The following is a 24,379-nucleotide window of genomic DNA, read 5'->3' on the forward strand; positions in this document are numbered from 1 at the left end:
TTTTTACATATAAAACTCATTTTCCTTTTGAACAAATGATTCTGAGGCAAGTGGATATCTACATGCAAAACAGATGGACTTAGATCTTATCTCATATCATACACAAAAATGAACACAAAATGGACCATAGATTAAAGATCTAAATCAATATACATTTTAGAAGGTAATATAAGAGAAAATATTTGAGAACTTAGGTTAGGTAAAGATTTCTTAATACAACACTAAAATTATGGTCCATAAAATTTTTCAATAAATTGATTTTGAATAAACTTCCTCAAAATTCAAAACTTGTGCATTTCAAAATATACCATTAGCAAAATGAAAAGACAAGCCATAAACAGAAAAAATATTCACAAAACACACATCTGATAAAGAACATGTACTAGAATATATCAGTGTAAAGAACCCTTACAACTGAACCACAAAACAAACCAATCAAAATACGGCCAAAAGATTTGAATAGAGATTTCACAAAAACAATAAATGAATGAACATGAAAAGATTCTCAATGTCATTAATCAGTAGGGTAAATTAAAACCACAATGAGATACCATTATAATAAAAATACAGATAATGACTGGTGTTGGCTAGAATGTGGAGAATCAGGAAGCCTCCCACACTGTGGGTGGAATGTTAAATAGTATACAGCCAACTGGAAAACTGTTTGATAATTTCTTATAATGTTTAAAATAAATTACTATGAGGCCCAGCAATTCTGTTCTTAGGTATCTACCCAAGAAAAAAGAAAATATTTATCTACACAAAAATTTGCACATGAATATTCATATCAGTATTAGTCATAATAGCCAAAAACTGGAAGCAATCTGTGTCCCTTAATTAACAAATGGATAGACAAAATGTAGTATACCCATACAACAGAATACTATTTAGCAACAACAAGGAAGAAGCCATTGATACATGTCACTATGTCTGTCCTGGGCCTTTTCATTCACTTATTATTGACACTTCAGTTCTTAAGCAACCAGTTGTCAAACATTACACTCAGGGAAAGGAGCCAGGTAGAAGAAACCATGTATTGTATAATTCCAGGGTTTTTTAATATTCAGAAAAGGCAAATCTATAGAATAAGAAAGTAGAGTAGTTGTTGCCTAGAGCAGGGTAGTGAGATGCAGATGGAGAGAGGGACCTAAGAAAGATGATCAGGGTGATAGAACTGTTCTAAAATGATTCATGGTGATGGTTGTACAACTTGGTAAGTTTAATTTAAAAAATCAAGGAGTTAGGGACTAACAGATTCACACTACTATATATAAAATAGATATACAATAATAACCTACTGTATAGCACAGGGAACTCTGCTCAATATGTTGTAATAACCTATAATGGAAAAGAATCTGGAAAAGAATATATATATACATATGTTTATATGAATATATGTCTATATACATATATGAATATATATGTATATTCTTTCCTGGCTCAGATGGTAAAGAATCTGCCTGCAATACAGGAGACCCAGGTTCAGTCCCTGGGTCAGGAAGATCCCCAGGAAAAGGGAATGGCTACTCTACTTCAGTATTCTTGCCTGGAGAATTCCATGGACAGAGGAGCCTGGTGGGCTACAGTCCATGGGGTCACAAAGAGTCAGACACTACTGAGTGACCAACACTTTCACTTTTCACTTTCACGGGCTTCCCAGGTGGTGCTAGTGGTAAAAACCCACCTGCCGATGCAGGTAGACGTAACAGACTCGGGCTTGATCTCTGGGTTGGGAAGATCCCCTGGAGGAGGGCATGACAACCCATTCCAGTGTTCTTACCTGGAGAAGCTCATGGACAGAGAAGCCTGGTGGGCTACAGTCCATGGGGTCTTAAAGAGTCGGACACAAATGAAGCAAATTAGCATGCACATACGCATATGTATACACACACATGTATATACACATATACATATACAAAAATATATATCTGAATACCTTTGCTGTACACCTAAAACTAACACAATGTTGCATATCAACTGTACTTTATTTTAAAAAATCATAAGATTGTGCTTTAAATAGGTGAATGATATGATGTGTAAACTATACCTCAATAAACTTACACTGAAAAAAATATCCTAATGGATTCCATCCTCAGCAATGTATCTCTACGTTTCAAAAACAGTACACAGACTGCATATTACATACACACAAGCATAACTTGAGCTCATCAAAATGACTCATTTGTAAGTCACCCACTAGAAGTCCTATAGGTGAGACATAGAAAGCTACATTTATAACAAAGTCCCAGGTAATTAGTATTTAATAAATTTTAATGACACTGTATCAGAGAATCACTGTGCTAAAAGTAATGTAACAAATGGCCTCCCTGGCTGGAACAAAGTAAAAATCTAAACAACAGATGGTTAGTGCAACAAAAGGATTAGTTTATGAATGTGAAGGCAGGCAAGGGTGCATAATGAAGAAGGTAGAACTCCTTGAGGATATATGGTTTGAGTTGAGATCTGAAATATGAATAGGATGAAATAAAGAGAAGAGTGAATTTCAGGCCCATCAGCAGTTGGAACATGATAACTATTTTTTAGAAAGTTTCTATACATCTTCTAGCTGCAAAGGGCATAATCTGCCCAGGTTTACAGCTGCATTCTGCAAATGTTGATGAGGAGAGAGACGTTCTGATGGAGGCTGGGGATCATTTGGGACCTGTAGGAATATTGAGATTACAAGGAAGTTCCAACAATTATACACCCAAGTGGATATCAAGATGACATACAAGACCTAGATTTTACTTGTTTTAATCATTCACATGATTTTCCAAAAAAATTATGGAGGTATAATTTACATACTTATGTAATTCACCCATTTTAAGTGTGCAACAATTTTTTAGTAAATTCACTGAGTTGTGCAACTATTATTATAATCTAATTTTAGAATATTTTCATCACACCAGTAAGAGCCCATTAGCTCTTAATCCTGTCTTCACTCCATATCTCATGTCCCAAGCAGCTAGTTATCCACTTTGCATCTTTATTATACATTTGTGATGGATTTTTTTCATATAAACACACATTTAGGAGTATGACTTCTTTCACTTAGTGTAATGCTCTTGAGGTTCATCCATGTTGTATCATGTATGCATACTTCATTTCTTTTCACTGCTAAACAGTATTCCATTGTATGAACATACCACATTTTCTTACATTTGCACTATTTCCATTTTTTGGCTATTAGGAACAATGATTTTTTGGAGTGGATATATGTCTTCACTTACCCAGGATAGATATCTAGGCATGAAATTGCTGAAGTGTATGGTCAATTTATGTTCAACTTTTTCAAAGCTGCCAAACTGTTTTCAAATTAGCCATATAATTTTATATTTTCACAGGAATATAGGTTTTCTGACTCCCCACATCCTTGACAGCATTTGTTATCTTTTTAATTATAGCTATTCTAGTGGGAATAAGGGCTTCCCTGGTGGCTCAGCTGGTAAAGAATCGCCTGCAATGCAGAAGACCCCGGTTTAATCCCTGGGTCGGGAAGACCCCCTGGAGAAGGGACAGGCTACCCACTCCAGTATACTTGCCTGGAGAATCCTCATGAGCTGAGGAACCTGGCAGGCTACAGTCCATGGGGCTGCAAACAGTCGGACACAACTGAGCGACTAAGCACAGCACGCTAATGAGGCAAAAAAATGTGATAAAAATTGGCATGTGCTTCTTTATTTGATAGATAATATTGAATGTTTACCACTTATTTATGAATATATTATCCAATAAGTCTTTAATGACTTTTTTATCTGTGAGACAAACAAAATGAGCATAGCAATCTCAGCAGGCCAGAAATACACAGATCCTAAGAACAAGAGAGCAATTTTTAGACTCAAAACGAGCCTGAGGATTCGTGGGTAGAGTCTGCTATTAAACAGCCATGGAGCACACTTATACACAATCATATCAGAATCCTGCATTAGCGCCTTTAATCAAATGCATCCTGAAGCTATGGGAAATTTTTTGGCTATTTTTCATATAGAAAGGAAAATTTCCCCACATAACCCTGTGCTAATGTTGACTGTGCTGAATGATGTTAGTCATTGTGAGGGATGATGGGAGATTTCCTTCCACATGGAGCTTCAAGACAGATCAGAAAATAGCACTTTCTTGTAAAATTTGTCATTGGATGGTTCCTGACATAACAAATTTTAAGCAGCACCAATCACTCTTTGACTAGACTCTATCGGCTTCCTTATTGTTCTTCACTTACATGTGAACCAACTGTGGTATGCCCCTGGTCTGCCTTGAACCAAGGCAGATATTACACATCACTTCCAAACATTCACTTGAAAGATGCTTACAGTGGGGAATACACTTGGTGAGTACTTTTTAAAACTGTTTTCAAGGTCTTTACATAGGATAACAATGACTGCCCAGTTTATGGACATATAGGAAGCCCAGCTACCTGATCTCTCTCTCAAATTGCACAGAACCTATATAAAGATTTCTACAATGTTAAGGTCAACTAATCTATGAAGAAACAGCTCAACTTAACTTTTCCAAATCTGGAAATCTCTCAGGCATGCTTTGTATGTCCAGTGACGAAGAAACGACAAACCAATTGGCATTAAATAATAACCGACTGGCAAACCCCTCAACTTCCTGAACAAGGCATTTCTAAATCCATCCTTCTCCCAATACTAAACATAGCCTGCTAATATCAGATCAATTAGAAGCAAGTTCTTCTCCTCAGTAATAGACAGAGTTAACAATATCAACCCCACATGACTTTAGAATAACTGTATTCTCTCAGTCCCTAACTCTCACCCACGTGCATAGGGGGCATGGAAGCTCATTCTGATACCTTGAGTAAGTACTGTAGAACAGTGCTTCTCAAATGCTAACAGGCATACAGATCAGCCAGAATCTTGTTAAAATGCAAACCCTGATTGAGCAATTCTGGGGTGGGGTCGGAAATTCTATACCTAACAGGCTCCCAGGTGATACCAAGGCTGCTAGTCTGTGGACCACACCGAGGGAAAAAGTAGTTGAGTTCTTTAGGGGAGAAAACATACCTGTAAAGATGACAATATCCACGTCAAGAATGCTTCCATTCTGTCCACAGATTACACACAAGCAGTTTAGGAGTGATAATATCACCAAAGAGTAGAACTCTAGGAAAAAAAAAAGGGTACGAGGTATTTGTAAGGCCAAACATTGTTAATCCCCAGCACAGTGCTTTGAAACCACAGATTCATTTCCTTTGTTCACTTACTCATTCATGTATGTGAAGTATATTGAGCACCTCCTCTATGGCAGGCTCTGTGCTAGATTCCAGAATACAGTGTTGAACAGACAAAACCCTAGTTTTAAGGAACGCACACTCTCATCTAAAAATAACATATTATGAGACAAAGGCAACCATCTTTGGCTGTACATAAGGAAGAGTGAAAACATTAAAGAGAAAATACTTCACTCTACAAGATGGGATGAGGCATACAGCTCAAGGAAGGCTTCATAGTACAAATCAGTAATGATTTTTTTTGATAACTCAACTTGTGCTAAGTTCTAAGCACTTTTACTCTCATCATGACCCTTATCTTACAGCTGAGGAAACAAGGCAGAGGTAAATTATATAATGTTCCCAGTAAATAAGTTACTGATGATAGTGACAACAGCAAAATTTCCCCTAGGGTCCCCACAAATACCATTTACCAATATATCCCCAAAGATAAAAGTTACTAACAATCACTAAGATTTCTGGTTCTCTTTTCCTTCAGGGCACTTTTCTCTTTGAACATATGCATGGACACATGCCATTGAAATGTGATCAGAAATGACAGGTGTCACTTCCAGGCAGGAGCATTTAAGAGCCTGTTCACAATTCTCCATCCGGTCTTTATCTTTCCCAGTGGTTGTGGAAGCACTTGTTGATGTGGAGTGGATACAAGATGGAAAGATCCTGAGGGATGCTGAACCGCCACAAAAAACACATCACCCCAAGATCATCTCCCAGACCTATACAGACCCAAGAAATAAACTTTTGTTATGTTAACGTACACAGATTTTGATGATGTTTGTTACTTTAACCTAACTTTGTCTATCTTCATAATACACTGTAGTTGAGGTGATGTATAAATTATCTTGCAAAATAAGAGTGAGTTTAACTCACCAGAGGAGGGGAGGGTGTGTTGGGCAGGAAGCCCAAGTTGGGCACAGGGGGCATTGAGAAGATTTAAACAAGATGGCAAATTTAGGAAACTTCAGGTACTCGGACTTTGCTGGAGAATAAAGCTAGGATGAAGTTGTGGAGGAGGAAAGAGGAATAGTACAGGTCTGGGGCCCCTCTGAGAGGAGGAGAAGGCATGAAAGTCTGGGCAAGGCTCATCAGGGCTGCATATGGAAGAAGTTAATTAGATTCAACTCAAGTTTAAATCAAATAAATGAGCTTCTGTAGAGGAAATCGAAGAAAGCACTGTGCTGGGAAGAGAGGTCAGCCATAAATGAGGAGGCGGAACAGAGAAAAGGGAAGAAAAGAAGCAAAACAAACCAGGAATTAAAAACTTAGGCTAGAGCTGGAGGGAATGGGAGATATGGGAGTGGGAGGATGGGCTCAAATCAAAGAGAGGAATATGTGTTTATCTACAGGGTGTGGCTCCTCACACCCACACATGCAGCACAGGCTGCTCAGAGGTCTGCCTTTTCTCTAAGCCCTCACCTGGGTGATGGCCACTAACTAGGCTCAAAGATGTGGCTCGGAGACATCATCACCTCCCTGCACTCCCACTGCCCTCACCCCCCAGCCCACCTGGCACACCTTCCACCTCCTCAGAGACTCCCTTCCCTGTTATCGCTACATGAACCCAAGGGCATTTTAATTGTCCATTCATCTGTCTGCCTCCCCAGCTATGACTGACTTCTTTGGGAGACTGACCGCATCTGATTTATTTTTGCAATTCCAAGGCCAAGCTTAGAGCTTGGTCCATATTCACATAAATCTAGAGTAAATTTATGGTAAATCCAGGAAAGAATTTTCCCTGAATGTTTTGAATGTTTTAGGAATGACACAGAGCTCAGAAGTAGGTGTCAAATAAAGATTAAAATTTGTTCATCTTTAATGAAATCACTTATTCAACAAACATTTACAAGTGCTTAAGCTAAATGATGGATATTCTGGTGACCAAAGAAGATAGTGTTTTGATGATGATGATGCATATGTGCTTAGTCACTCAGTAGTGTCTGACTCTTTCTGACCCCATGGACTGGAACCCACCAGGCCCCTCTCTCCATGGAGATTCTCCAGGCAAGAATACTAGTGGGTTGCCATTCTCTTCAGGGGATCTTCCCAACCCAGAGATTGAACCCAGGTCTCCCACATTGCAGGAGGATTCTTTACGGTCTGAGCCACCAGGGAAGCCCAAGAATACGAGAGTGAGTAGCCTATCCCTTCCCCAGGGGATCTTCTTGATCCAGGAATCAAACCAGGGTCTCCTGCATTGCATGTGGATTCTTTCTTTACCAGCTGAACTATCAGGAAAGCTCGTTTTGATGATACTTTACTAACAGAAGAGAAGATGCTGATTAAATGAAAACATACACTTATTATTTTTTAATTAATTCTATTTTTTTACTTATTTTTGGCCATACCACACAGCACGTGGGATCTTAGTGCCTAGACCAGGCATCGAACCCAAACCCCTGCAGTGGAAGCACAGAGTCTTAACCACTGGACCACAAGGGAAGTTCTACACCTGTCATTATAAATAGCTCTTTTCAAGATCCCCCAAGGACCTCTACATTGCTAACTCTAAGGCTCAATACCCAGTGTTGGTCTTATGTGACTCATCAGTAGGATTTAACACAGTTGATCACTCTTTCCTTCTTAAAGCAGGATTTCACATTCCCTTAGTTTTTCTTTTGCCCCGATCCCTCTCATTAAATGGTCCTTACCTCTCAAACTCTGAAACTGGATGTGCCCAAGGATTTCTCCAGTTTCCTTCCACATACACTCCCTAGCTGTGATCTCATTCATGGCTTTAAATGCTATCTCTAAGACAGAGGCACCCAAAATATATTTTCAGTTCAAACGTCTCCACTGAAATCTAGATCTCTCTGTCCCAATGGCTTTTCAACCTCTCTACTCGGATGCCTACTAAACATCTCAGCAAAATCTGTCCAGAAGGGAGTTTTCATCATTTTCCACATGATCAGTTCCTCTTAAAGTCTTCCCATCTCAGCAGTTCCTCTTAAAGTCTTCCCATCTCAGGTCATTGCACATCCACTCTTGCATTTGCACTGGACAAAAATTTTGATCTCATCCTTACCTTCCATCTTCCTCTACCCCTCATCTTGTCTACTTTAAAATCTTACTTTAAAATATATTCCTAATTGTACTACCTCTTAACACCCTGGTCCGAGTCAGCATCATTTCATACCTGAATTACTTCAGTAGCATCCAATTGATCTTCCAGTTTTTATATTCATTCATAGAATATATCCATTCTCTATACACATCAACCATAGTGACTTTGTTAGGTCAGATCATGTCACTCCTCAAAACCCTACAGTTATTCCTTACTTCACACAGATGAAACACTAAAGCCCTTCCAATGGCCCGTAACCCTGCAAATGATTAGGATGAAATATGGTCTATTTGAAAAGCATTCTATGACTTTAGTATTTAAAGTACTTTTCTAACATTCATCTCACATGAAAAAAAATGAAAACCAAAAGACAGAACTATTCAGCAAAGATACATGATATCTTCTTTTCATCTATATTTTCTGAATGACAGTATCAGAGCAATTGAATGGAAATGGATCTACACTTTTTTAGAAATATCTTTAAAAAGATTGTCATTGTCCTTCATTGTCCTTCATTCATGTTCATTGTCCTTCAAAGGATACTGTGGATCCATTTACATAGGCTCCCAAAATCTCTTCCTTATTTAAGCAACATCAGAGCTGCAAAGTAATCAGCTGGAACAGAGATTTAAAGAAAGGGGAAAAGCCCACTTCAGCTGATAGAGTTCAAAAAGCATTACTTAAGTCAGTCTCAGCAAAAATTTTGGGGCTACTTATTTCCTCTAATTCTGTTTCACCACCAAATCAGAGTTTTTCATTGCTAACCTACAAGTATTTACGACTTGTGCGTGGGTGCTCAGTTGCTTCAGTCGTGTCCAACTCTTTGTGACCCTATGGACTGTAGCCTGCAAGGCTCCTCTGTCCATGGGATTCTCCTGGCAAGAATATTGGAGTGGGTTGTCGTGTCCTCCTCCAGGGGATCTCCCTGACCCAGGGATCGAACCTGTGTCTCCTGCATCTCCTGCATTGCAGGTAGATTCTTTACCGCTGAGCCACCAGGGAAGCCCATTTACTACTTACCTTATACTAAATAAGAAATTTATTTTCTATTCTGATCTAACACTGGAGTGAGTGTATATATCTGAGCTTATGTATTAAAGACAGAAAGAGACAGACAGAAAGAAACAGGAAAAAATGAATCCAGAAGAAGAAAAGGTAGAAAAGAAGAAGAAGTGTAGTCTGGCCTAGTCTTTGTATAAGATGGATAGTCAGCCCGCTAAAGACCAACTTGATGATAGCATGGTGTGGGGTGGGGGGCGGGGCGTGGCAAGAGAGAGATAAAACAGAAGTATAAAGTGAATTTCTCCCACCATTCCACTCACTGATACCTAGAGAAGATGACAAAGATTAAAAACAGAAAGAGGGTAAAAAACATTGATACTAGAAAACACCACAGCCTCAACTCACAATCTATATAAAATAGCCACCAAATTTAAAACCAAGTCAAGAAAGGATATTAAGAAGAAACATGTTTCCATGCAGATCTCAGGCATCCTGAGGAATTCTCCAAAATAAGTGGCAAACCAAGAGGAAGCAAGTGAATGGCCCTTGCTTGGAGTCTGGAATATAAGAAGACTAGCTGAGCACCTCTGACCCTGCAACCCAATAGCCCAGAGTGGCAGAGAGGCACCCCTAAACCAGAATCCTGACAGACAGGCCACCTCTGCAGGAAGCAGGTGTGGGAGAAGCCGGGAGGAGGCGGGAATGTAGCTGCTGACCCAGATCTGCTGAAGGAGAGCAAATGCCAAATCTTGATACAGAAGAACTGGGGACTCAGGCTTCTCTCTGAGTTCTAGGAATCCTGGTCTGATGAAGCCAGTGATCTCTATTCATCCAGCAGATTCTCGGCCCTTGCCCTGAGCTACTGGCACAAAGAATTTCTCTTCCTGAAGCTTCTTTATGTATCTCAGAGGCAAAGGCACAAGCCACAATACAGATGACTCTTACGGCACCACCGACTCAACAGACACGAGTCAGAGCAAACTCCCGGAGAGTTTTCAAAGGACAGGGAAGCCTAGTGTGCTACAGTCCATGGGGTCGCAAAGAGTCGGACATGACTTAGTGACTGAACAACCAAATGGCCAGCAGAGACAACAGCAAAGAGCATTTGACCACCACCACCAAATACCAATAGTGCAGCATGTCTTGGAAGTTCATTCCTTTTTATTGTCAAATAATATTGCACTGTTTTAATGTGCAGTGTGCTGTGCTTAGTCGCTCAGTCGTGTCCAACTCTTTCAGACCCCTTGGACTGTAGCCTGCCAGGCTCCTCTGTCCATGAGGATTCTTCAAGCAAGAATACTGGAGTGGGTTGCCAAGCCCTCCTCCAGGATATCTTCCCAACCCAGGGATCAAACCCAGGTCTCCCTCTTTGCAGGTGGATTCTTTACCATCTGAGTCGCCAGGGAAGCCCATTGTTTGAATAGATCGCATTTTGTTTATTCATGTGTCACATGATGAACATTTGAGTTGTTTCCATTTTTTTTTTTTTAGCTACTTTGAATAATGCTGTAATGAACATTAGTGTGCAAATTTTGAGGTGGACGTATGTTTTCAAGTCTCTTGGATACATAACTAGGAGTAGAACTGCCAGGTCATATGGGCTTTCCTGGTGGCTCAGACGGGAAGAATCTGCCTGCAATGCAGGAAAGCCAGGTTCAATTCGTAGGTCGGGAAGATCCCCTGGAGAAGGGAATGGCAACCCACTCCAGTATTCTTGCCTAGGAAATCCCATGACGGAGGAGCCTGGCAGGCTATAGTCCATGGGTTTGCAAGAGTTGGACATGACTTACCAACTAATACTTTCACTTTCATGGTAACTCAATGTTGAACATTTGAAGAACTGCCAGACTATTTTCCAAATGCCATTTTACATTCACACTGAAATGTGAAGTTTCACTACAATCTCACCAACATTTGTTAGTATCTGTCTAATTTTATCACCATCCTAGTGAATGTAAAATATTTCTCTATATGTTTAAAAGTTCTTTATGCATTAGAGATATTAGTTCTTTTTCTAAATGTCTTACTATTATCTTCCTATTTATAATTTTTTAAAAAACTTAATGGTGTTTTTTACCATACCAAAGTTATCTACTTTTAGGTAATCAAATTTATCACTCTTTTCTCTATCACATCTAGATTTTGAGCCATAGTCAGAAAGCCTCTACCTATTCTCAGATTACAGAGGAAGTCAGCCACTCGAATTTACATGGTTTCACTTTTCACACTTAAATCTCCCATCCATTTGGAGTCGTTCCCAGTGTGACACATGAAGCAAACTTTATCTTTTCCTAGATGTCTATACTATTGTCCAAGCAGCATTTATTAAAAAGTCCATCCTTGTTTCATCTTTGTCTATCTTTTGTCATCTCAAGTCCAGATTTGAGATGACACCTTTATCATCTCCTGTGTATTTGGGTCTATCTTAATTTTCTATTTGATTCTGCTGGTCTATTTATAATTTACTGTTTTAATTACAGAAGTTTTATTTTTACATTTTAATGCCTGAAGGACTAGTCCCACATCTTTCATAACTTTTCTTTTTATAATTTACCTTTTATAAAAAAAATATTTATTTATTTGGCTGCACAGAGTCTTAGCTGCAGCACTCAGGATCATTAGTTGCGGCATGTGGGATCTAGTTCCCTGACCAGGGATCAAACCTGGGTGCCCTGCATTGGGAGTATGGAGTCTTAGCTATTGGACCACCAGTGAAGTCCTCATAACTTTTCTATTTTAGTATTTTCTTAACTATTCTCTTATGTTTGTGTTTGCACATGAACTTTGGTATTAACTTGTCTGGTTTCCGAAAAAAAGCTGGTTGTTTGGGTCATTATTGGAATTTCACTAAAATAAGAAATAACATCTTTATGATGCTAAGTAATCCTATCCCCAAACAAGAAATGTCTTTCCATTTATCCAAGTCAAATTTTGTGTCTTTCAAAAGTTTTAGAGTATTTTTCATATAAATTGTACACATTCTTGTTAGGTTTATCTTAACTAATTTATCTTCTTTTATTTTGAATGAGGTTTCTCAACCACTATATCTTATCCTGGCTATAATTGATGTATGTGAAGACTGTTGATCTGTGTAGGCTAATTTTACATCTTGTTGCATATGTGAATTATTTTATTGTTTTAGTTATTATTATCATAAAAGATGAATTTCTCATTGATTCTCTAGTAGAATTTTCAGGTATGTGGCCATATTATGTGCAAATAGAAATAAAATAGTTTTACTTATTTTCTAATTTTTATGTCATTAATAGATCTCTCTTACATGATTCCATTAGCTAATATGCGCAGTACAGTGTTAAATAAGAACATTCTTTTCTTCATATTATTATGGAAATGCCTCTAGTGTTTCAACATTAGGTAAAATTCTGGCTTTAGGACTAAGAAATATAGAGATAGGTAGATAGATATAAAATTATATATGTACATAATTTATATATCAAATTAATTAATATATAATTTTACATAAATCATACATTAAGTAAGTATAATACATAAATTCTTATTTTTTATGTTTTCTGCTTTTATCTAGAATGGGGGTTAAAGACTTTCAACATCTATGGAGATGATCATATGGCTTGTCTTCTCAGAACTTTATACGGTATTGTCTGTGACAGCTCAAGTAAAAGAATATATTTATTAAAATGTTCTTGAGAATGTATCTGAAACTTTCGTTTGCCAGGAAAAATATTTCTGAGACATTTCTCTAGTCAACAATCATTTCTTAATTGAAATTAATGGTGGAAATGATTTAACTTGGATATCTTAGACCACCAAATACGTAGCTTCAGTGGATTTTTTCAAGTTTTTTGGCTTCTTTTGTTTTCTAAAGTGATACACTCAATAACTTTCAAAATCAGATGCTTTGGCTACCTAAGATAACCATTATTTAAATCGTGATTGAATGGTGATCCCTCAAGAAACACTCCTGAGATGAGGCGGTTCACAATGTCTCATTATTCAAGAAGCTCACAGCATGCGGAAGATGATTTACACAGTGATAGATTGCATTGTTTTTAAATACTGAGCCGATATGGGATTTTTATGAGTAGAAACAGAAGCAACTCTCTTACTAAAGTTAAATGGTGTGATTATAATAGTATCGCCATCCAAACTCCATCTCACTCACACTTCTGAAATGCCAGTGGCCTAAAGTTACACCTGATTTCACTTTCCTAATAAATACAGAGCTGACCAGGAAGGGTCTCAAAGGCAGAAGTTAAAAACAAGTTGCATGGAAGTGATGCTCTAGTTGAAGAATTCTATATGTTTCTGGCCCAGCTGGCATGTTTCTAGTTTGTCCTCCTGGTGTTTACTTGGCAGCTGAGCATGGTTTGGAGTTTTCTTCAATGCGCAGCTGATCCAGGCAGCACTGGCGTTATCTATGAATTCATCAGAAAGGCAGAACTGCGTTTTAACAAGATCCCTAAGTGATCTGCAGGCCTATAAAATTTGGGAAGCATTCTTTTAGAGAATTATCAGTGAGGACCGAGACACCTCTCCAAGGGCCAGAGGTCTCTACCAGCAGCGACACCATCTAGGACAGAAGTCCCCAACCTTTTTGGCACCAGGGGGTGGTTTCACGGAAGACAGTTTTTCCAAGGACCAGGGTGGGGTTGGGGGATGGTTTCGGGATGGTTCAAGAACATTACACTTATTGTGTACTTTATCCTATTATTATTATATCAGTTCCACCTCAGATCATCAGGCATTAGATTCCAGAGGTTGGGGACCCCTGATCTAGGAACTTGGTAGGAATGCAAGTCCTTAGCCCTTCCCCCGAAGTACTGAATCAGAAACTCTAGGGTAGGGCCCAGTAACCTGTGTTTTCACAAGCCTTCCAGTTGCCTCTGATGCTCACCAGCATTTGAGAGTTGCTGGCCATCCAGGCAGACTGCCAGTAACCTATGCAGTGGCTGTAGGTACATGGTTCAGTGAGAGGCCAGTGCCATAGCGAGGCAGGTGGGTGATGAGGTTGGAGCCCTTGCCAGTTGTAATTAATTAGCTGTGTGACCTCAGGTAGAAACTTGGCTAATTACCTGGATCTAGATTCCGTAGCCTCAAAGCGAAAGCTGTATAAGTTCCTTGGAGTAAAAATCCTCAAAATGTGGTTTGTGGGAGTCCACTCAGTTGGTAAAGAATCTGCCTGCAACATAGGAGACCTGGGTTTGATCCCTGGGTCAGAAAGATTCTCCTGGAGAAGGAAATGGCAACCCACTCCAGTATTCTTGCCTGGAAAATCCAATGGACAGAAGAGCCTGGTGGGCTACAGCCCATGGGGTCACAAGAGTTGGACACGACTTAGCAACTAAACCAGGTGGTTTATTAAAGACCCAGTAGGTAATTCAGCTATTATGGAGATAAATAGAACATATAATAATCATAGGAAAAAATGTATTTTGCTTAAATGTAACATATGAATGCCACAGAACTACGATTTTGAGCAATGATTTGGAAATGTAAGATTTGGATTCTACAGAACCATGATTTAACATCACTGCACACGTGCTCTGAGGTCTGGGCTAAACAAAACTGCTCAGTTCATCTCAGCTAACTTTTAGTTAACAGAGTATAGCTATTTTCTTGAATGTGTTTTCACATCATTTACTTCTTACCATTTATATTTGCTCATCTCCCATCTTTGATTTTTGCATTTACACTATAATTACAAAAATGGTAAAAAAATAAAAATAAAAAAATAAAAAAAATAATAACAAGTTGCAGAATTTAGAGATAGGGAAATTTTTTTTTATTAATTTATTTATTTTAGTTGGAGGCTAATTACTTTACAATATTGTAGTGGTTTTTGCCATACATTGACATAAAAATTTTAAAGATCATTGAATCCAACTTTTCCCTTTTAAAGAGACTAGGGTCCAGAAGATGTGTACAGTATATCTGCTGCTGCTAAGTCGCATCAGTCGTGTCCGACTCTGTGCGACCCCATAGACGGCAGCCCACCAGGCTCCTCCGTCCCTGGGATTCTCCAGGCAAGAGTACTGGAGTGGGTTGCCATTTCCTTCTCCAGGGCATGAAAGTGAAAAGTGAAAGTGGAGTCGCTCAGTCGTGTCCGACTCAGTGACCCCATGGACTGCAGCCCGCCAGGCTCCTCCGTTCATGGGATTTTCCAGGCCCGTTCATGGGATTTTCCAGTATATCTAAAGCCACACAAATAAGCCAGCTTCATTTGATTCCAAATCCAGACTTCTTTGTATTCTCTATGGTAAAGTTGTGCTTTGTATTGTAGGCTCTTGTTCACTGTCTGGATTCTAATCTCCTAGGAATGAGAGTCCACACCTAAATGTAGACTCAATCCAGCACTGAGACAAGCTAACTAAGCTTTCTCCCTAAGAAACAACTGGTGCATGCCAAGCCCAGCTAAGGATCCTGGAGGCAGGGAATTCTATTCCTCATTGTTTATTTGTAGCCATATTCATTTCTGATACGACTTCACACATGGGAAAAGTTTAAGTTTATACTTTTTTCTTTATACGAATCTAAATACAACATCCCCCATTCACTGGTAGAGTCAACTGTCCAATAATTAACCTTGGCATCTGCTACATAATCTTTCTTACAACAAAATGTGCAAGGATTATTGTTTAATTAGATTCTATAATTGAAACAAATGAAAAATGAGCTAAGAATTCCAGAGTCAGCAAAGCTGTAATTTTTTGTCTGTGCTCTTTTTTTCCCTTCAAAATATACCATTCTTTTCCCTAAGAATAGTTTTTGAAAATAAGATCTACATTTCTGAAGTACGGAGAGGTCATTCATCAAAAGACAGACAAATGGCACATAAATGCATAAACCAAAATACAAATCCAGAATGACTTTCTTGTGATAAAAAGCTATTATTACAGATTTGAGCATGGTGGTAAGATCCATTGTTTCTAACAAAGGAAAACAGAAACTACCCAAGTTGTCATGGGTACGTTGTTTCTCACTTAGTGCCTTCTTGTTTTAACCCTTGAAGATAAAGACTATTGTTGCAGTACTTTTTCCAAGACCCCACTATATTTATTTTGTCTTCCTTTCCCTTATATTTTCTTTGCAAACATACTGGTTTCATTCTGCTCACTGCCTATACTTCAGAAACCTCATTTCTTTCCTAACAAAGCTACTGGTTCATATTCAACATTTAAATGCAGCCACATATGTGTATATAAGTCAAAGCACTCCTGTTCTTCATATTTGCCATAGTTATCAGCTTCTTTTATAACTGCTTAAGCTCTGCTACCAATTTGCATAAGAGTCTTTAAAACTGCCAGCTAATTCCATGAGAATTTATTTCTTTAAGAAAGGAAAGTAGCAGTCAACGTTTTAATGAAATGGAAATAAAGGCTCTTTCCCTCATCATTAAGGCAACAAGAAGTTTGATTGGCTAGCGCAGTTTCTGATTTTACTGTTATCAAGTGAAACTGCCTGAACAGGTGCTCACTATTTTGGTATTAAAAATAAGGTTAAGCGTAATAAATAAGTCAGCTTATCAAAGTTACAGGAATTGAGATAACATGAAAGCTATATTTCAACAGCTGATATTTATCTTTAAGCTTGAATCTCTTAACCCATGGAGCTTGAATATAGTTAAGTACTTACCATAATAAGTGATGAGGCAGAAGGACGATATTAAGGTTTGACTGTCATAACAGATCTGCCATGCTTGAGCGGAGTCTTTGTTAAACAACAACTTCTAAAAACAACCATCTGTGGAGCAAAATATTATACATTTTCTGTCTGTGCTTCATTTTAGTCTAGATCTATAATAACAAAGTCAAGTGGAATGTTGAACATCAAGACACAATTCTATCATGACAATAAAAGAAGACTTGGGAGACTGAATTTTCTACCTGGATTTAGATTTTTCAACACAAACTGTGTAATTTCTTAACCTTCCATTCTGAAGATGCAGGCAAGAAATAATCTGCCAGAGTTTCTGCTGGCACATCTCTCCAAAGCCCAAATCTAAGGATGCTGAAGCCCTCTCCTTTCAGTGTCTTCCTACTCTGGAACCAGTATAATTCTTATTTGGGAAGAACTAAGGCATCCCTATAGGCTTCCCAGGTGGCCCTAGTGGTAAAGAGCCCTCCTGCCAATGCAGGAGACAGAAGAGACGTGGATTCAATCCCTGGGTTGGGAAGATTCCCCAGAGTAGGAAATGGCAACCCATTCCAGTATTCTTGCCTGGAAATCCCATGGACAGAGGAGCCTAGTCCACGGAACTGCAAAAAATTGGACGCAACTTAGCAAAATCAAAGTAACCTTTCCTTAGTCATTCATCAGCATATAAATTTTGAGAACAGAGATTTTCTTCTGTCTTGCTTAACCCTGTGTGTATTCTGCCCTAGTTTTTACCACATAGGTGGGTACTCTATAAATATGCATTGCAAGACTGAAAATGAAAGAATGAGTAAATGAATGAATTAGTGGATTCTCTGGTGTCCTAGTTGAGCTCTAAAACCACATCCTTCTTGTAACTGAATTCACATTAGTGAATCTTGATGTATTGCCTGATGTTTCTGAGGTCTTGCCTTGCTCTGCAGTGGTTCTAGGAGTAAGCACACTGCCCCTAAACTATGGTCCCACGGTTGAGCTCTTCATACGAGTGCTTCCTCATCACCCTTGTGCCAAAGAAATTTTGATTTATTTCCTATTGCTTCTTTCAGATTTCGTAACACCATGCTCCACACATCTAGGATACTCACATACATGATTTTTCCTGTGTATCCCTAACCCAGACCTTCTCTGCTTCTCCAATCACCATATTCTTCTCATGACGTTTTTTTGGTAGTGGAGGGAAAAAGAAAAAGACTTGTCAAGTTTGTATGTAATAACAAACAATTTTTTGCAGGAATATTTGAAAAGCTGACACAATACCCACATCTCATTGAATGTTACAAGTGAAAATTACTAGTAGTTTGGCGTTGATCCTTCTGCTTTTTCTGTTCTATAAACATAAAAGGCAGAAAGAGGAATAATGATGACCAATTTATAATCAAGAGAGTCTGACCAAAGCCTGGGGCAGGGGGCAGGACAGAGTTCCTCTCAGCTGATCTGTTGCAATCTTATGTTTATTATCTCCAGAAACCCTTCCAGTCACGGTCAAACTTGAACGAAATGTACCAACAAGTGATGAATATAGTCCTGAGCTAGGGTCCAAGACAGACTAGTGGCATCCTGTGCCATTTTATCAGTATTGTTTATAATAAACAAAAACAGTTTACACGTGGTTTCTCTGTGTTCTCGTGGTTTCTGTTCCTGAGCTTTGTCATAAAGCTGGTTTAAGCTGAATGGCCAGAGCGGCATAAAAGACATCTCCTCATTTGAAACTCCAATTTCCTTGAGATCAAGGGAACTTGTATTTTAAAACTAAGAAAGGAACCTGAGAGCTGACCGGAAAGTATTACACATGTCTGATATTTGTGCATTTTCCCTCTTGCTGTACCATATTCTTCACCTTTATTTAAGCTTAAGTGAGTATACCATGGAGAATCTTGTAGGCCCTTTTAATTATCCATCCAACTCTGAAAATTAATGCACTTGACATAAATCAAAGGATTTTTGTGTTACTTCTCTTGACGTATTTATTTGTGATGGTGACCTCAGTAGCAGATCATGTTGACCAAGTTTTCAGGTCAAACATGATTCATCTTGATGGAATAAATGGCCTGGATATGTCAAACCAAACTGCCTTTCTGTTTCTTTGTAGGGTAGATTCACAATGATAGAGAGCTTCAGTATCTTTTAAAAAGTCAGAAATTTCCTTTGTTAAAAAGAAATGACAAGTCTTCGTTCTCCCACCCATCAAGTTACACTTTTTATTTTTAAAACAGATGTAACTACTCAGCCATAAAAAAGAATGAAATAATGCCATTTGCAGCAACATGGACGGACCTAGAGATTATCATATTAAGTGCAGTAAGTCAGAGAAAGAAAATACTATATGATATCATTTATATGTGCGATTTAAAATATGACATAAATGAAATTATCTCAAAACAGAAATAGACTCACAGACATGGAGAACAGATTTGTGGTTGTCAAGAAGGAGAGGGGTGGGGGAGGGATAAATGGAGAGGTCAGGATTAGCAGACACAAACTCTTATACATAAAATAGATAAACAACAAAGTCCTACTGTATAACACAGGGAACTATTTTCAGTATCCTGTAGTAAACCATAATGAAATACAGTATCTATATATTTGTATAATAATCACTGTGCTATATACCTGGAATTACACAACATTGTAAATCAACTATACTTAATTAAAAAAATAGATCTAGGAAGGCAGTCAGAATGAAAAGATATCAAGGACTTTGGATTTTTAGATCTTCTCCCTTAGTAACTGTATAGCCTTCAAATCCTCTGGACAAACATATTTTATCTGTAAAATAGGGACAAATATTCCAAATTCATAAAGTTGTTTGAGGATTAAAAATAAGAGAGTATCTTGAAAATTCCTAATGCTAGTTAGGAAGCTTAGGCTTCCCTCATAGCTCAGTCAGTAAAGAATTTGCCTGTAATGCAGGAGACCCAGGTTCGATTTCAGGGTCAGGAAGACCCCTTGCAGAAGGAAATGGCAACCCACTCTAGTATTCTTGCCTGGAGAATCCCATGGACAGAGGAGCCTGGCAGGCTACAGTCCATGGGGTCTCAAGAGTCGGACAGGACTTAGAGACTACACCACCACCACCACAAAGACAGTCAACCCTTTTGTTCTCATTCTATCATCTGCGGTCAAGATAGAACACGTGCCAAAATTCACTTGCATTTGGTTCTAGCTGCTACTGAGAAAGCTACCAGCAAATGTCCCTTGAAAATTGTTCTTCCATCCAAATGTTGGGCTATATTAGAATGAACATGCCAAGCTACTTTAATAAGAAAAGACAAAATAAAATAGCTCAAATAAAATAGAAGTTTATTTATCTTTTACATGACAGGATGTCCCTACTCTCTTCAGCAAGTAATTTCCATCACTGACTCCAGATTGGATGGTCTGGTGTCACGATTTGTAGTTGAGTGGGAAAGGGAAAGCAGAAGTGGAGTGCAAAGAGGCCTTTTTAAGTCCATGACCTGGATGTTGCACACATGACTTCCACTCACACACCAATGGCCAGTTGCAAGATGGGTGGAAAAGGCAGTTTCTCGCTAGGTGAACCACATGGCGAGTGAAAAGTCATGCTAGGTTCCATTAATGAAAATAAAGGAAGATGAGCAGTTGATAATAACCTTCCTCTCGAACCATGTGCTTTTGTTTTTGTTTTTTTTTTCAAATAAATTTATTTATTTTAGTTGGGGGCTAATTACTTTACAATATTGTAGTAGTTTTTGCCATACATTGACATGAATCAGCCATGGGTTTACATGTGTTCCCCCTCCTGGACCCCCCTCCCACCTCCCTCCCCATCCCATCCCTCTGAGCCATCCCATTGCCCCAGCCCTGAGCATTTGTCTCATGCATCAAACATGGAATGGTGTTCTGTTTCACATATGACAATATACATGTTTCAATGCTATTCTCCCAGAACGTCCCACCCTCACCTTCTCCCTCAGAGTCCATAAGACTGTTCTATGCATCTGTGTCTCTTATTCTGTCTCGTAACCATGTGCTTTTGAATTGGCTGCTAAAGAACAGCTACTTCCCAGGCCTAAATGGATCCAAAGATGCAGCTGTAGATATAGATGAAGGAAGTGGTTTCCAAAAAGAGTGTGCAGACATTCAAAGAAGTGTGCAAAATGATTCGTAATAGTGTGGGTAGAAAATCTTAGAATCACTGCTTTGTTTATTTAAAAAGAAAAAGGAAAGAAACTAAGGCTTACTGATAATTAACATGTGGCTTGACACCAATTCATGCAGCCATGAAACTAAAAGACGCTTACTCCTTGGAAGGAAGGTTATGACCAACCAAGACAGCATATTTAAAAGCAGACACATTACTCTGCCAACAAAGGTCCGTCTAGTCAAGGCTATGATTTTTCCAGTGGTCATGTGTGGATGTGAGAGTTGGACAGTGAAGAAAGCTGAGCGCCAAAGAATTGATGCTTTTGAACTGTGGTGTTGAAGAAGACTCTTGAGAGTCCCTTGGACTGCAAGAAGATCCAACCAGTCCATCCTAAAGGAGATCAGTCCTGGTTGTTCATTGGAAGGACTGATGTTGAAGCTGAAACTCCAATACTTTGGCCACCTCATGCGAGAGTTGACTCATTGGAAAAGACCCTAATGCTTGGTAGGATTGGGGGCAGGAGGAGAAGGGGACGACAGAGGATGAGATGGTTGGATGGCATCACTGACTTGATGGACATGGGTTTGGGTAGACTCCGGGAGTTGGTGATGGACAGAGAGGCCTGGCGTGCTGCGATTCATGGGGTTGCAAAGAGTCGGACATGACTGAGCGACTGAACTGAACTGAACTGACGGGGCAATTTCACAAATGTATTAAAAAACTGCTTTCTTCATATTTATTTGTGCTTTCTATAATAGTATTACTGTTAATCTATGGCTTCTTTGCAGGAGTCTTTTCAAGACACTTCATTTTTATGAAAATTAGCTTGTCAGAATTATATAATCTGTGAATTTACTTAACTAGCCTCTCATGAATGGTGATGCATAGTGATACATCCGAATACACTGAAAGTATGAGTGAAAGAACCATGGGCATTCATGCAATGCCTATCTCAAGAAGTCATGTGATTCAGAATGAGTGTCAGTTCAGTTTAATCGCTCAGTCGTGTCTGACTCTTTGCGACCCCATGAATTGCAGCACGCCAGGCCTCCCTGTCCATCACCAACTCCCGGAGTTTACCCAAACCCATGTCCATCGAGTCGGTGATGCCATCCAATCATCTCACCCTCTGTTGTTCCATTCTCCTCCTGCCCCCAGTCCTTCCCAGAATTAGGGTCTTATCCAGTGAGTCAGCTCTTCGCATGAGGTGGCCAAAGTATTGGAGTTTCAGATTCAGCATCAGTCCTTCCAATGAACACCCAGGACTGATCTCCTTTAGGATGGACTGGTTGGATCTTCTTGCAGTCCAAGGGACTCTCAAGAGTCTTCTCTAACACCACAGTCCAAAAGCATCAATTCTGCGGCGCTCAGCTTTCTTCTCCGTCTAACTCTCACATCCACACGTGACCACTGGAAAAACCATAGCCTTGACTAGATGGATTTTGTTGCCAAAGTAATATCTCTGCTTTTAAATATGCTGTCTAGGCTGGCCATAACCTTCCTTCCAAGGAGTAAGTGTCTTTTAATTTCATGGCTGCAATCACCATCAGCAGTGATTTTGGAGCCCAGAAAAATAAAGTCTGACACTGTTTCCACCGTTTCTCCATCTATTTGTCATGAAGTGATGGGACCGGATGCTGTGATCTTAATTTTCTGAATGTTGAGCTTTAAGCCAACCTTTTCACTCTCCTTTTTCACTTTCATCAAGAGGCTCTTTAGTTCTTCTTCACTTTCTGCCATAAGAGTGGTGTCATCTGCATATCTGAGGTGATTGATATTTCTCCAGGCAATCTTGATTCCAGCTTGTGTTTCTTCCAGCCCAGTGTTTCTCATGATGTACTCTGCATATAAGTTAAATAATCAGGGTGACAATATACAGCCTTGATGTACTCCTTTTCCTATTTGGAACCAGTCTGTTGTTCCCTCTCCAGTTCTAACTGTTGCTTCCTGACCTGCATACAGGTTTCTCAAGAGACAGGTCAGATGGTCTGGTATTCCCATCTCTTTCAGAATTTTCCACAGTTTATTGTGATCCATACAGTCAAAGGCTTTGGCTTTGTCAATAAAGCAGAAACAGATGGTTTTCTGGAACTCTCTTGCTTTTTCGATGATCCACTGGGTGTTGGCAATTTGATCTCTGGTTCCTCTGCCTTTTCTAAAACCAGCTTGAACATCTGGAAGTTCATGGTTCACGTATTGCTGAAGCCTGGCTTGGAGAATTTTGAGCATTACTTTACCAGCATGTGAGATGAGTGCAATTGTGCGGTAGTTTGAGCATTCTTTGGCATTGCCTTTCTTTGGGATTGGAACGAAAACTGACCTTTTCCAGTCCTGTGGCCACTGCTGAGTTTTCCAAATTTGCTGGCATATCGAGTGCACCACTTTCACAGCATCATCTTTTACGATTTGAAATAGCTCAACTGGAATTCCATCACCTCCACTAGCTTTGTTCGTAGTGATGCTTTCTAAGGTCCACTTGACTTCACATTCCAGGATGTCTGGCTCTAGGTGAGTGATCACACCATCATGAGTATCTGGGTCGTGAAGATCTTTTTTTACAGTTCTTCTTTGTATTCTTGCCACCTCTTCTGAATATCTTCTGCTTCTGCCCAGTAGGTGTAAAAAATTTTATCAAAAATTTTAAATATGGCCCAAGTTATACTTCCTCTTTTGGAATCTGTATATCTTCGTGAGAAAACATTTCTACACAGTTAGAACAATCCATTAAAACCAGTTATCAAGATAAACTGAAATTAGAACCAATCCTTTTAGTCCTTGTATCACAAAGTGTTGGCCATAGTTTTCAAAATTAATAAAGTATATTTAACAAGACAGAGCTTAGTAAAATACTATACCTAAAGACAAATATTTGAAAGCACATTTTTGTGTCAGTAATATGAAGTATTTTTACAACATAATTTACTTTGTTTTTATTCTATAATTTTGTGTCAGTTTTAGATGTACATGAAATTTTGGAAGAGAAGTAAACATATATAATTACCATTAATAAACAGACATTTATAGTCAAGATTTTACTGGACAGGGTGTATGATTGGAAGAGCATGGAAAGCGCTGTTCTAATCCAAAGTTTCTCAGAATGTTCTTCAAAATGCCTCTATGGATAAACAAATGATCTGTGAGTGATTTGGGTGATTTCAAAGGAAAAATTATGTTTCTTTGCATCCATTTCACAAAGGTTAGATGCAACATTATCTATGAATTTCAAAAGAATTCAAGTTCTTCCTTGCTAACAAGAAGTCTCTAAAGTTCTTACCAATTATTATAGCATTAAGTGTACATATACACTTCAAAGATAATGCTGATT

General features: G+C 38.9%; 1 protein-coding gene across 1 annotated transcript in view; it reads right to left on the bottom strand.

Moving 5' to 3' along the window:
• The window catches only part of LOC145525214 (uncharacterized), a 223,098-nt gene that overhangs the window by 17,336 nt on the left and 181,383 nt on the right, over positions 1-24,379 (bottom strand). Inside the window, exon 5 of the mRNA XM_081538041.1 lies at positions 5,025-5,123. Coding sequence (XP_081394167.1) covers positions 5,025-5,123 — 99 coding nt within the window. The remainder of the gene's footprint in view (positions 1-5,024; positions 5,124-24,379) is intronic.

This window comes from Giraffa tippelskirchi, chromosome 11 (assembly GCF_054371585.1).
Source record: "Giraffa tippelskirchi isolate mGirTip1 chromosome 11, T2T-mGirTip1v1.2.pri, whole genome shotgun sequence".
Classification (NCBI taxonomy): Eukaryota; Metazoa; Chordata; class Mammalia; order Artiodactyla; family Giraffidae; genus Giraffa; species Giraffa tippelskirchi.